Raw genomic sequence first — 15482 nt, forward strand, 5'->3', positions numbered from 1 at the left:
ATGGCCAATCCACCTACCCTGCACATCTTTGGACTGTGGGAGGAAACCGGAGCACCCGGAGGAAACCCACGCAGACACGGGGAGGACGTGCAGACTCCGCACAGACAGTGACCCAAGCCGGAATCGAACCTGGATCCCCTTGTAATGGTTTGTTCCACCCGGGGAAAAAGTCTCTGACTGTCTATCTATTCCCCTGATCATCTTATAAACCTCTATCAAGTCGCCCCTCATCCTTCTAATGAGAAAAGGCCGAGCACCCTCAACCTTTCCTCGTAAGACCTACTCTCCATTCCAGGTAACATCCTGGTAAATCTTCTTTGCACCTTTTCCAAAGCTTCCACATCCTTCCTAAAATGAGGTGATCAGAACTGTACACAGTACTCCAAATGTGGCCGTACCAAAGTTTTGTACAGCTGCATCATCACCTCACGGCTCTTAAATTCAATCCCTCTGTTAATGAACGCGAGCACACCATAGGCCTTCTTCACAGCTCTATCCACTTGAGTGACATCTTTCAAAGATGTATGAACATAGACCCCAAGATCTCTCTGCTCCTCCACATTGCCAAGAACTCTACCGTTAACCCTGTATTCCGCATTCATATTTGTCCTTCCAAAATGGACAACCTCACACTTTTCAGGGTTAAACTCCATCTGCCACTTCTCAGCCCAGCTCTGCATCCTATCTATGTCTCTTTGCAGCCGACAACAGCCCTCCTTACTATTCACAACTCCACCAATCTTCGTATCGTCTGCAAATTTACTGACCCACCCTTCAACTCCCTCATCCAAGTCATTAATGAAAATCACAAACAGCAGAGGACCCAGAACTGATCCCTGCGGTACACCACTGGTAACTGGGATCCAGGCTGAATATTTGCCATCCACCACCACTCTGACATTTATCGGTTAGCCAGTTCGTTATCCAACTGGCCAAATTTCCCACTATCCCATGCCTCCTTACTTTCTGCAGAAGCCTACCATGGGGAACCTTATCAAATGCCTTACTAAAATCCATGTACACTACATCCACTGCTTTACGTTCATCCACATGCTTGATCACCTACTCAAAGAATTCAATAAGATTTGTAAGGCAAGACCTACCCCTCACAAATCCGTGCAGACTATCCCTAATCAAGCAGTGTCTTTCCAGATGCTCAGAAATCCTATCCTTCAGTACCCTTTCCATGACTTTGCCTACCACCGAAGTAAGACTAACTGGCCTGTAATTCCCAGGGTTATCCCTAGTCCCTTTTTTGAACAGGGGCACGACATTCGCCACTCTCCAATCCCCTGGTACCACCCCTGTTGACAGTGAGGACGAAAAGATCATTGCCAATGGCTCTGCAATTTCATCTCTTGCTTCCCATAGAATCCTTGGATATATCCCGTCAGGCCCGGGGGACTTGTCTATCCTCAAGTTTTTCAAAATGCCCAACACATCTTCCTTCCTAACAAGTATTTCCTCGAGCTTACCAATCTGTTTCACACTGTCCTCTCCAACAATATCGCCCCTCTCATTTGTAAATACAGAAGAAAAGTACTCGTTCAAGACCTCTTCTATCTCTTCAGACTCAATACACAATCTCCCGCTACTGTCCTTGATCGGACCTACCCTCGCTCTAGTCATTCTCATATTTCTCACATATGTAAAAGGCCTTGGAGTTTTCCTTGATCCTACCCGCCAAAGATTGTTCATGCCCTCTCTTAGCTCTCCTAATCCCTTTCTTCAGTTCCCTCCTGGCTATCTTGTATCCCTCCAATGCCCTGTCTGAACCTTGTTTCCTCAGCCTTACATAAGTCTCCTTTTTCCTCTTAACAAGACATTCAACCTCTCTTGTCAACCATGGTTCCCTCACTCGACCATCTCTTCCCTGCCTGACAGGGGCATACATATCAAGGACACGTAGCACCTGTTCCTTGAACAAGTTCCACATTTCACTTGTGTCCTTCCCTGCCAGCCTATGTTCCCAACTTATGCACTTCAATTCTTGTCTGACAACATCGTATTTACCCTTCCCCCAATTGTAAACCTTGCCCTGTTGCACGTACCTATCCCTCTCCATTACTAAAGTGAAAGTCACAGAATTGTGGTCACTATCTCCAAAATGCTCCCCCACTAACAAATCTATCACTTGCCCTGGTTCATTACCCAGTACTAAATCCAATATTGCCCCTCCTCTGGTCGGACAATCTACATACTGTGTTAGAAAAGCTTCCTGGACACACTGCACAAACACCACCCCATCCAAACTATTTGATCTAAAGAGTTTCCACTCAATATTTGGGAAGTTAAAGTCACCCATGACTGCTACCCTGTGACTTCTGCACCTTTCCAAAATCTGTTTCCCAATCTGTTCCTCCACATCTCTGCTACTATTGGGGGGCCTATAGAAAACTCCTAACAAGGTGACTGCTCCATTCCTATTTCTGACTTCAACCCATACTACCTCATTAGGGTGATACTCCTCGAACTGCCTTTCTGCAGCTGTTATACTATCTCTAATTAACAATGCCACCCCCCCACCTCTTTTACCACCCTCCCTAATCTTATTGAAACATCTATAACCAGGGACCTCCAACAACCATTTCTGCCCCTCTTCTATCCAAGTTTCCGTGATGGCCACCACATCGTAGTCCCAAGTACCGATCCATGCCTTAAGTTCACCCACCTTATTCCTGATGCTTCTTGCGTTGAAGTATACACACTTCAACCCATCTCCGTGCCTGCAAGTACTCTCCTTTGTCAGTGTTCCCTTCCCCACTGCCTCATTACACGCTTTGGCGTCCTGAATATCGGCTATCTTAGTTGCTGGACTACAAATCCGGTTCCCATTCCCCAGCCAAATTAGTTTAAACCCTCCCGAAGAGTACTAGAAAACCTCCCTCCCAGGATATTGGTGCCCCTCTGGTTCAGATGCAACCCGTCCTGCTTGTACAGGTCCCACCTTACCCAGAATGTGCTCCAGTTATCCAAATACCTGAAGCCCTCCCTCCTACACCATTCCTGCAGCCACGTGTTCAACTGCACTCTCTCCCTATTCCTAGCCTCGCTATCACGTGGCACCGGCAACAAACCAGAGATGACAACTCTGTCTGTCCTGGCTTTTAACTTCCAGCCTAACTCCCTGAACTTGTTTATTACCTCCACACCCCTTTTCCTACCTATGTCGTTGGTACCAATGTGCACCACGACTTCTGGCTGCTCACCCTCCCCCTTAAGGATCCTGAAGACACGATCCGAGACATCCCTGACCCTGGCACCCGGGAGGCAACATACCTTCCGGGAGTCTCGCTCGCGACCACAGAATCTCCTATCTATTCCCCTAACCATTGAATCTCCTACAACTATTGCTTTTCTATTCTCCCCCCTTCTCTTCTGAGCCCCAGAGCCAGACTCAGTGCCAGAGACCTGGCCGCTAGGGCCTTCCCCCGGTAGGTCATCCCCCCCCAACAGCATCCAAAACGGTATACTTGTTTTGAAGTGGAACGGCCACGAGGGATCCCTGCACTGTCTGCCTGTTTGTTTTTTCCCCCTGACTGTAACCCAGCTATTCTTGTCCTGTACCTTGGGTGTGGTTACCTCCCTGTAACTCTTCTCAATCACCCCCTCTGCCTCCCGGATGATCCGAAGTTCATCCATCTTCAGCTCCAGTTCCCTAACACGGTCTTTGAGGAGCTGAAGTTGTGTGCACTTCCCGCAGGTATAATCAGCGGGGACACCGGTGGTATCCCTCACCACCCACATCCTACAGGAGGAGCATGCAACTGGCCTAGCATCCATCCCCTCTTACCTGACAGAATGTAGCTGCCCTGTGGACTAACTAGATCTCCGCCCTCCGACTCTGCTCCCAGTCAGCTGCACTTTCTGTAAACTCCTGGCTCGCTTCTCACTCTTTGCTGAAATGTCGGAAACAAAATGAAAGGAGCACCTTACTCCCTCCTCACCTACCTCCCTCGGTCACCAAACTCTTACTATAGCACTCAAAATGCACCAAATTCAGCACTCCCTCAGTCACCAAACTCTTACTATAGCACTCAAAATGCACCAAATTCAGCACTCAGTGCAAACAAAGTCTGCACTGTAGGGGATCACTTTTATACTGTGAATCTAGCCTCTGAAAACTGGCCTAATCCAATTAACTAATTAACAAGCTCCAGCTGCAAGTGCCTACAAGTAGAAGCTTGTTTAAAGCTGATTGAAAATTCACCTTCTTCTAAACCAAACAGCAACTTTTAAGTTAATTAACTAAATAAAAGAAAGACTAAACTTTAGATAAAAATGAAGCCTTATACTCCCTCGGTCACCAAACTCTTACTATCGCACTCAAAATGCACCAAATTCAGCACTCAGTGCAAACAAAGTCTGCACTGTAGGGGATCACTTTTATACTGTGAATCTAGCCTCTGAAAAACTGGCCTAATCCAATTAACTAATTAACAAGCTCCAGCTGCAAGTGCCTACAAGTAGAAGCTTGTTTAAAGCTGATTGAAAATTCATCTTCTAAACCAAACAGCAACTTATACACGGTAAGATTATATACTTACAGAGCTTTATACACTGGCTCTCGCCCGTTCGTGCCAGTTTCTCCCACCCTCCATGGTATCCCCCGCTCATCCGTCCCCTCAAGCAATCTCTCGTCCGTCTCTCTCCCCCCCCCCCCCCCCCCCCCCCCCCCCCCCCCCAGGGTTGCTGCTGCTGCTGACCGACCTTCCTCTAACGCTCCGCGAGGTAGTCTAGGAACGGTTGACACCATCTGTAGAACCCCTGCGCAGACCCCCTTAAGGCAAACTTAATCCTTCCCAACTTTATGAACCCAGCCATGTCGTTTGTCCAGGCCTCCACGCTAGGGGGCTTGGCCTCCTTCCACATTAGCAAGATCCTTCGCCGGGCTACCAGGGACGCAAAGGCCAGAATGCCGGCCTCTTTCGCCTCCTGCACTCCCGGCTCGTCCACTACTCCAAATATTGCTAGCCCCCAGCTTGGCTTGACCCGGACTTTCACCACCTGAGATATTGCTCCCGCCACTCCTCTCCAGAACCCCTCCAGTGCCGGGCATGATCAAAACATATGGACATGGTTCGCCGGACTCCCTGAACACCTTCCACATCTGTCCTCTACCCCAAAGAACCTACTCGACCTCGCCCTCGTCAAGTGCGCTCTGTGAACCACCTTAAATTGTATCAGGCTGAGCCTGGCACATGAGGAGGAGGAATTGCCCCTACCCAGGGCATCAGCCCACAAACCTCCCTCGATCTCCTCCCCCAGCTCCTCCTCCAATTTACCCTTCAACTCTTCTGCTAGCGCTTCCCCCTCTTCTTTCATCTCTTGGTGTATTGCCGAAACCTTGCCCTCCCCGACCCATACACCCGAGATCACCCTGTCTTGAATTTCCTGTGTCGGGAGCAGCGGGAATTCCCTGACCTGTCGCCTCACAAAAGCCCTCACCTGCATATATCTGAATGCATTTCCCGGGGGTAGCTCAAACTTCTCCTCCAGTGCCCCTAGGCTCGCAAATGTCCCGTCGATGAACAGGTCCCCCATTCTTCTAACCCCCGCCCGGTGCCAGCCCTGGAACCCCCCTGTCCATCTTCCCCGGGACAAACCGGTGGTTACCCCTGATCAGGGACCACACCGAGGCTCCCACTGCACCCCTATGCCATCTCCACTGGCCCCAGATCCTTAACGTTGCCGCCACCACCGGGCTCGTGGTGTACTTTGATGGCGAGAGTAGCAACGGTGCCATCACCAGCGCCCCCAAGCTCGTTCCTTTGCAGGACGCCATCTCCATCCTCTTCCATGCCGCCCCCTCTCCCTCCATAACCCACTTACGGATCATCGCCACGTTTGCTGCCCAGTAGTAGCTCCCTAGGTTTGGCAGCGCCAGCCCTCCTCGGTCCCTACTGCGCTCCAGGAACCCTCTCCTTACCCTCAGGGTTTTGTTCGTCCACACAAACCCCATAATACTCCTACCTACTCTCTTGAAAAAGCCTTTGGTGATCACGATGGGGAGGCACTGGAACACAAACAAAAACCTCGGAAGAACCACCATTTTTACTGACTGCACTCTATCCGCCAACGAGAGCGGTAACATGTCCCATCTTTTGAAGTCCGCCTCCATTTGGTCCACCAACCTCGTCAGATTCAGTTTGTGTAGGGCCCCCCAGCTCCTGGCTATCTGGATCCCTAGATACTGAAAACTCCCCTCCGCCCTCCTCAGCGGTAGGTCCCCTATCCCTCTTTCTTGGTCCCCTGCCTGTAATACAAAAAGCTCACTCTTCCTTACATTGAGCTTATAGCCCGAGAACTCCCCAAACTCCCTCAAAGTCTGCATAACCTCCACCATCCCCTCCATTGGGTCCGCCACGTACAGCAGCAGGTCGTCCGCGTATAGCGACACCTGATGCTCTTCCCCCCCGCGGACCACCCCCCTCCATTTATAAGACTCCCTCAGTGATATGGCCAAAGGTTCGACCGCCAATGCAAACAACAGGGGGGACAGAGGGCACCCCTGTCTCGTTCCTCGGTACAGCCGAAAGTTCTCCGACCTCCGCCGGTTCGTCACCACACTTGCCACCGGGGCGCTGTAAAGGAGCTTAACCCAGCTAATAAACCCTCCCCCGAACCCAAACCTACGCAACACCTCCCAGATGTACTCCCACTCAACTCGGTCAAAGGCCTTTTCCGCGTCCATGGCTGCCACTATCTCCGCCTCTCCCTCCTCCGATGGCATCATTATCATGTTTAAGAGCCACCGCACATTCGTATTTAATTGCCTGCCCTTTACAAATCCCGTCTGGTCCTCATGTATCACCCCCGGGACACAGTCCTCAATCCTCGTGGCCAGCACTTTTGCCAATAGCTTAGCGTCCACATTAAGGAGCGAAATCGGCCTGTACGATCCACATTGCAGTGGGTCCTTGTCTCGCTTCAGAATCAAGGAAATTGTCGCCTCCGACATTGTCGGGGGCAGGGACCCCTCCTCTCTTGCCTCGTTAAAGGTCCTCACTAGTAGCGGGGCCAACAGGTCCGCATACTTTCTATAGAACTCCACCGGGAACCCGTCCGGCACCGGGGCCTTCCCCGCCTGCATGCTCCCCTAACCCTTACTCAGCTCCTCCAACCCGATTGGTGCCCCCAAACCAGCCACCTTTTGCTCCTCCACCCTCGGGAACCGCAGTTGGTCCAGGAATCTTCCCATCCCCTCTTCTCCCCCTGGGGGCTGGGATCTGTACAGCTCTTCATAGAAGGCCTTGAATACCTTGTTTATTTCCGTTGCACTCTGGGCCATGGCTCCCCCACCATCTTTGACTCCCCCTATTTCCCTCGCTGCCGCCCTCTTACGGAGCTGGTGTGCCAGCATCCGACTGGCCTTTTTCCCGTACTCTTAGGTCGCCCCCTGCGCCTTCCTGCACTGTGCCTCCGCCTTCCCCGTGGTCAACAGGTCAAACTCCGTCTGGAGCCGTCGCCTTTCCCCAAGTAATCTTTCCTCCGGGGCCTCTGCGTATCTCCTGTCCACTCGCAAAATCTCCCCCACTAACCTCTCCCTTTCCCTGCCCTCTGTCTTCTCCCTATGAGCCCTGATGGAGATTAGCTCTCCCCTGATCACCGCCTTCAATGCCTCCCATACCACCCCCACTCGCACCTCCCCGTTGTCGTTGGCCTCCAAGTACCTTTCAATACACCCCCTTACCTTCCCACACACCACCTCATCTGCCAACAGTCCCACATCCATCCGCCACAGCGGGCGTTGGTCCCTCTCCTCTCCCAGCTCCACTTCCACCCAGTGCGGGGCGTGGTCCGAAACGGCTATGGCCGAATATTCCGTCCCCTCCACCCTTGGGATGAGCGCCCTGCCCAGAACAAAGAAGTCTATCCGGGAGTATGCCTTGTGCATGTGGGAGAAGAACGAAAATTCCCTGGCCTGCGGTCTTGCAAACCTCCATGGGTCCACTCCCCCCATCTGGTCCATAAACCCCCTGAGCACCCTGGCCGCCGCCGGCCTCTTTCCCGTCCTTGATCTGGAGCGGTCTAGTGCTGGGTCCAGCACTGTGTTAAAGTCCCCTCCCATTAACAGTCCTCCTACCTCCAGGTCCGGGATGCGCCCCAACATGCGCTTCATAAATCCAGCATCATCCCAGTTCGGGGCGTATACATTTACGAACACCACTCACGTCCCTTGCAACCTACCACTCACCATCACGTATCTCCCTCCATTGTCCGCTACGATAGTCTTGGCCTCAAATGACACATGTTTTCCCACCAGAATTGCCACCCCTCTATTTTTCGCGTCCAGTCCCGAGTGAAATACCTGTCCTACCCATCCCCTTCTTAACCTAACCTGGTCCGCCACCTTCAGGTGTGTCTCTTGGAGCATAGCCACGTCTACCTTCAGTCCCTTCAAGTGCGCGAACACTCGAGCCCTCTTCACCGGTCCGTTCAGGCCCCTCACGTTCCACGTTATCAGCCAGATTGGAGGCCCCCCCCCGGCCGACTAGCCATCTCCTTTTCTCGGCCAGTCCCGTGTCCGCGTCTCCCTCACCTCCGTCCCGGCCACCTCTTCTGTGTCCCATTCCCTTTCGGCCAGTGCAGCAGCAACCCTGTTTCTCTCCCCCCCCCCCCCCCTTCCCTCCCCCCCGCTAGACCCCTGTCTAGCTTTTTTGCTCGCCCCATATCACTCCCGTAAGTCAGCTGACGCCTGCTGACCCCGGCTTCCCCCGCCATCCCTTTGACCCCCCCGTGTGGGAATTTCCCCATCAGTAGACGTTCCTACGCTCCCCCTCCCCCTTTTCTTCCCGCGAACGGGAGAAAAACCTTGCGCTTTCCAGAGCCTGCCCCGCCCCCCCCTGACGCAGCTTCTGTTGCGGCCTTGTCTCTCGTCCCCAGCCCATATAACATTCCCTGTGCATGCTTGCCCCCCTATATACAACCGCCATCATATTTCAACCCTCAAATACCCCCCACCCTCACAAACCCTCAATTAGAGTCCAACTTTTCAGTTAGTATAAAGGTCCACGCCTCTTCGGGCGTTTCGAAATAGTGGTGTTGGCCATTATGTGTAACCCACAGTCGCGCTGGCTGCAACATTCCAAATTTCACTCCTTTCCGATGCAGCACCGCTTTGGCCCGGGTGAAACCCGCTCTCCGCTTAGCGACCTCCGCGTTCTAGTCCGGGTATATTCTAATCTCAGCATTGTCCCACTTGCTGCTCCGCTCCTTCTTGGCCCATTTCAGGACCCTCTATCTGTGAACCGTTGAAATCTCACCACCATCGCCCTTGGTGGCTCATTTGCCTTGGGCTTCCTCGCCAGCACCCGGTGCGCCCCTTCCAGCTCCAGCAACCTCGGGGGGACCTCCGCGCCCATCAGCGCCCCGATCATTGTGCCCGCATATGCCGCGGCGTCGGCCCCCTCCACTCCTTCTGGGAGACCCAGGATCCTCAGATTATTTCTCCTCGACCTGTTCTCCAGGTCCTCGAGTCTTCCCGCCTACGTCTTGTGTAGCGCCTCGTGCCGCTCCACTTTCACCGCCAGGCCCAAGAGCTCGTCCTCATTTTCACTCACTTTGTCCTGGATCTCCTGGATCTTCACCTCGTGGGCTTTCTGGGTTGCCCCAAGTCCTTCAATTATTGCCAGCATCGGCGCCACCATCTCCTTGCGCAGCTCCTCGAAGCAGCGCTTGATGAATTCTTGCATCTCTTCTTTGTCACCGGCCGCCGCCATTTTGTTTATTTTACCCTTCTTCTCCCGCTGCTCCAGTGCCGTTTTTTTGGCCGTTTCGCTGCGGGTCCGGTCTATACAGGTTAGTGGGGGACCTCTCTCCTCTCTTCCCCACGGGTTGGCTGTGTGAAAAGTCCCTTTGGGGCTCTTCTATCGAGCCCGAAAGTCCGTCTTCGCGGGAGCTGCCGATTCGTGCGGCTTAGCTCCGCATAGCCGCAACCGGAAGTCCATTGTCGTCCTGTTGAGAGTGGGGTCACTGTTCACAGGTGCTGCGTTCATGTGTCTATATGTAAGCTGTTTTCCTCATGCCCGTGGCAAAGTAAAGTTGCAATATTGTAGTATCATAGAAGTTACAGTGCAGAAGGAGGCCAGTCGGCCCATCGAGTCTGCACCGGCTCTTTGAAAGAGCACCCTACCCAAGCCCACACCTCCACCCTATCCCCATAACCCAGTAACCCCATCCAACACTAAGGGCAATTTAGCATGGCCAATCCACCTAACCTGCACATCTTTGGACTGTGGGAGGAAACCGGAGCACCCGGAGGAAACCCACGCAAACACGGGGAGAATGTGCAGACTCCGCACAGACAGTGACCCAAGCTGGAATCGAACCTGGGACCCTGGAGCTGTGAGGCAATTGTGCTAACCACCATGCTGCCGTGGTTGGCCTTGGAGACAGTAGAGTGAAGATTCACTAAATTGGTTCCTGAAATGAGAGGATGTCCTATGAAAGGTTGAGTAAATTGGGCCTGTCCTCTGGACTTTCGAAGACTAAGAGCTGGCCTCATTGAAACGTACAAGGTTCTAAAGGGGCTTCACAGGGTCCATACTGGTTGGAGAATCTCAATCCCAAGGGCTTGGCCTCAGGATATAGAGAAGTTTTTACACTCAGGTCTGTGAATCTCTGGATGCTCCATTGTTGAGTATATTCAAGGCTGAGGGAGACAGATTTTTGATCTCTCAGTAAACCAAGGGCCTAAGAAAATGGGAGTTGAAGCAAAAGACAGGCCATGATTGTATAAAATGGTGGAGGAGGCTCGAGCAATGTTTGCTCTGTTCCTGCTCCTAATTCTTATGTTCTTCATATTCCCTGTCTCCTCCGACTTTCTCACCCTTTCATCGACACTGTGCAATATGTTTTGTTTCCAACCCACCTGTGAACTAGCATTGGGAAAATCCCAAAACACATTTCAGAGGGTGGGAAGTGGAAAATGAGTATTATAGCATGGAACAAATGTGAGGCTGTGGATTTAATAAGCTGACCTCAGTCTCTGGTCCTGCTTGGACCATTTTTCTCCCTAGTCTCATTCGTTTCAGTAGAGGAGGAGAAAGCAAGCAGGATACTAGGTGTGGGAGAGGTGTTCTGTACTGTACACTGTGAATAGCCATCCTGAAAATTCACAGGAGGCATGATTGGAACATGCAAACACTGGCACAATTTGCCTTGTAGTATGCTCTGATTGTTCACACCACTAGGAGTCAGTGTTGACCTTGACATAGAGGTTGGCAGCACAGAATTCTGCTCTTCAGGTAGCTGAGAAACTTTGATCACTGATTTTGTTTTAATAAATTTGTTTTTATTGAAGCTTTATTCAAACAGAGTTTTTACATAACCAATAACAGAAAAATAAAAGGAAAATATTTAACAAAACTAGGTGGCTGTTATCATTATACAAACAGAGAATATACATTAAATGAACAGTTCCCCGCCTAAGCCCCCCGCTGCCGGGAGAACCGCAGCAAGGACCCTCTCAAGGCGAACTTTATTCGCTCCAGGCTGAGAAACCCTGCCATGTCGCTAACCCAGGTCTCCACATTCGGGGTTTTCGAGTCCCTCCACATAAACAAGTTCCATCTCCGGGCTACCAGGGAGGCAAAGGCCAACACCTCTGCCTCTTTCGCTTCCTGAACTCCCGTATCCTCCGACATTCCAAGTATCGCTACTGTTGGACTCGGCTTCACTCGCATGTCCAAAATCGTGGACATAGCCCTGCCAGAATTCTTTAAGTGCCGGGCATGCCCAGAACATATGGACATGGTTCGCTGGACTCCCTGAACATCTCGCACAGCTGTCCTCTACCCCAAAGAACTTACTCATCCTCGCCGTCGTCATGTGTGCCCGATGTACCACCTTAAACTGAATTAAGCTGTGCCTGGCACATGATGAGGAGGAATTTACCCTGCCCAGGGCATCAGTCCACAGGCCTTCATCTAGCTCCTCACCCAGCATTTCCTCCCACTTGCCCTCCAGTTCCTCCACTGGGGCTTCCTCCGCCTCCTGCAGTTCTTGGTAGATGTCCGACACCTTCCCCTCTCCTACCCAGATGCCAGACACCACCCTGTCCTGTATCCTACGAGGGGATAGCAACGGAAATGTCCCCATCTGTTTTTTGAGAAAGTCGCGGACCTTGAGGTATCTGAAGGCATTTCCAGGGGGCAGGCTGAATTTCTCCTCCAGCGCCTTCAAGCTAGGGAAAGTCCCATCTATGAACAGGTCTCCCATCCTTCTAATGCCTGCCCTGTGCCAGCTTTGAAACCCCCATCTATCTTGCCCGGAACAAATCTATGATTGTTCCGTATCGGGGTCCAAACTGAGGCCCCCTCCTCCTTCCTGTGCCTTCTCCACTGACCCCGGGCCCTCAGCTCTGCCGTCACCATCGGGCTTGTGTATCGTGCCGGCGAGAACGGCAGCGGTGCCGTTACTAGTGCCCCTAGGCTGGTGCCTTTGCATGACGCCACCTCTAGCCGCCCCCACGCCAACCCCTCCTCCATTACCCATTTCCTAATCATGGCATGATCACTGATATTAAGCTGCCTGTATTATCAGAAGAGATCCTTATCAATATATAGATCAGCTGCAATTCAACTATTCGATGATTGTGGTGTTTTTTTTTACAATAGTGAAGGCGTTACTGTCAGCCCGTTATCATCAAGGCAAAAGAAATGGTGATGACATAAAGGGGGATAAATACATAAAATCTGGAGCAAGAAAAAATTAATCGTCTCCCTCCAGCTGGAGCCCCCGCTCAGATATTCCACCAGCTATTAGTGCCATTGGTTTCTGCTCTTTAAAGGAATTTTTTAATTATGAGGGGCATAGACAGAATGGATAGTCAGAGGCTTTTTCTCAGGATAGAGGGGTCAATTGCTAGGTGGCAGAGATTTAAGGTGCGAGGGGCAAGGTTTAGCGGAGATGTACGAGGCAAGTTGTTTTACACAGAGGGTAGTGGGTGCCTGGAACTTGCTGCCGGAGGAGGTGATGGAAGCAGGGACGATAGTGACGTTTAAGGGGCTTCTTGACAAATACATGAATAGGATGGGAATAGAGGGATACGGACCCAGGAAGTGTAGAAGATTTTAGTTTAGACGGGCAGCATGGTCGGCACGGGCTTGGAGGGCCGAAGGGCCTGTTCCTGTGCTGTACTTTTCTTTGTTCTTTGTTTGAAAAGTAATGAGGAAAGATTGGGGCTTTCAAACAACCAACACAGACGTGATGGCAGAATGGCCTCCGTCTGTGCTGTAGGCCCTCCAATTCACCGCAAAATTAAAAGTCAGGGCAGGTACTCTTACTTTCTTAGCATAAACCCTCGGTGTCCCTCTCAATTCGGCTCCCTTTTGAAAGTACTAGCTGATATCTGCTTTTGGGAGAGTAGTTTAAGTGGATTTTATTTCATTTCTAACCCTGCACGAGGCTTGTGAATTTGATGGAAGAATGTGGTTTCATAAAGGAAAATTGGAACGTTTAGGTTCTATTTTGTGTCAGCCTTGCGTAAGCCAATCAACCCATTTAACAATAGGACCAGTTAGGACATTAAAGCCGATGATCGAGCAGTGTTTTTATCCAAAAGGAAACATTTTTTGACTGCGCACATATTTGACAGCAGAACAAGTTAACTACCCCTCCAATTAGAAATGGACCTGTAATGCAGGGCCCCCTTTTCATACTGTGATGTTTATTGTATCAGCAACATGAGATCTAACCTGTTTTGTCTGTTCCTCCGTTTAAAGTATGCAGATCCCGTGGCAGACTTGCTGGATCGTTGGGGTGTGTTCAGGGCCAGGCTCTTCAGAGAATCGTGTGTTTTCCACAGAGGAAACTATGTGAAAGACCTCAGTCGGCTAGGGAGAGATTTGAGCAAAGTCATTATCGTGGATAACTCGCCGGCATCCTACATCTTCCATCCTGAAAACGCAGTGAGTATTTCATTCCATTCATTTTTTATTTTTTTAAATATAAATTTAGAGTACCCAATTCATTTTTTCCAATTAAGGGGCATTTTAGCGTGGCCAATCCACCTACCCTGCGCATCTTTGGGTTGTGAGGGTGAGACCCATGCGGACACGGGGAGAATGTGCAAACTCCACACGGACAGTGACCCAGAGCTGGGATTGAACCTGGGACCTCGGCGCCATGAGGCACCAGTGCTAACCCACTGCGCCACCGTGCTTTCATTCCATTCATAACCAAACACACATTTCTTAAGTAGCTTCTGTTTTGCAGAGGACTGAGTAAAATAAAAGAAAGCAAGGACATAGAAAATAAGGAGCAAGAAGAGGCCATTCGGCTCTTTGAGCCTGTTCTAACATTCATGGCTGACTGTAGTTTTAATGAATTTAGAGTACCCAATAATTCTTTTCCAATTAAGGTGCAATTTAGCGTGGCCAGTCCACCTAACCGGCACATCTTTGGGTTGTGGGGTTGAAACCCACGCAGACACTGGGAGAATGGACCTTTTCTTAAAAATATTTTTATTAAGGCATTTATATGAACAGTAAATACAAACCAACACAAGAGCAAGACATGGCTGACCTTTTTTATTCATTCATGAGATTTGGGTGCTGGCTGGGCCAGCATTTAATACCCATCCCTGAGGGCATTTAAGAGTCTGGAGTCACACGTAGACAAGACCGGGTAAGGACTGCAGATTTCTTTCCCAAGGGGCCATTGCTGAACCAGATGGGTCCTGGCCCACTGCCTCCCACCATGCAACCTCTTACCGCTTCTCTTCTACTCCTCCACCCCCCCCCCCCCCCCCCCACCCCACCCCACCCCCCCCACCATATCCTTTGATCACTTTAGCCCCAAGTACCAAATCTAACTCCTTCTTGGAAACATACAATATTTTGGCCTCAACTGCTTTCCGTGATAGTGAGCGATCGCTGGGTGGAGACATTTCTCCTCATCCCAGTCCTAAATGGTTTACCCTGTATCCTCGGGCTGTGACCCCTGGTTCTGGGCTCATCTGCCATCTGGAACATCGTTCCTACATTTACCCTGCCTTGTCTTGTTGGAATTTTATAGATTTCTATGAAATCTCTTTCATTCTTCTAACCTCAAGTGAATATAATCGTAACCAACTCAATCTCACCCTATGTCAGTCCCTCCATCCCAGGGATCAGTCTGGTAAACCTTTGCTGCACTCCCTCGACAGCAGGAAGATCCTTCCTCAGGAAAGGAAAGCAAAACCAAAGAAGGGTTGTATAAATAAGCCAGGGAACTACAAACCAGTGAGCCTCATGTCAGTGGTAGAGAAACTATTGGAGAAAATTCTGAAGGTGAGAATCTATCTCCCCTTGGAGAGTCAAGGTTTGATCAGAGATAGTTAGCATGGCTTTGTCAGAGGGAGGTCATGCCTAACAAATTTGATTGCATTTTTTGAGCATGTGACCAGGTCTGTACATGAGGGTAGTGCAGTTGATGTAGTTTATATGGATTTCACCAAAGCCTTTGACAAATCCTCTAGCTCTTTTTTCAAATCGTGG

The 15482-nt window shown here is 50.7% G+C and overlaps 1 protein-coding gene across 1 annotated transcript in view; it reads left to right on the plus strand.

Annotated features, from left to right (window-relative positions):
• LOC140425678 (CTD small phosphatase-like protein) overlaps window positions 1-15482 on the plus strand; it is a 180105-nt gene that overhangs the window by 147948 nt on the left and 16675 nt on the right. Inside the window, exon 9 of the mRNA XM_072510174.1 lies at window positions 13728-13913. Within this exon, the coding sequence (XP_072366275.1) occupies window positions 13728-13913 (186 nt within the window). The remainder of the gene's footprint in view (window positions 1-13727; window positions 13914-15482) is intronic.

Source organism: Scyliorhinus torazame, chromosome 6 (assembly GCF_047496885.1).
Source record: "Scyliorhinus torazame isolate Kashiwa2021f chromosome 6, sScyTor2.1, whole genome shotgun sequence".
Taxonomy (NCBI): domain Eukaryota; kingdom Metazoa; phylum Chordata; class Chondrichthyes; order Carcharhiniformes; family Scyliorhinidae; genus Scyliorhinus; species Scyliorhinus torazame.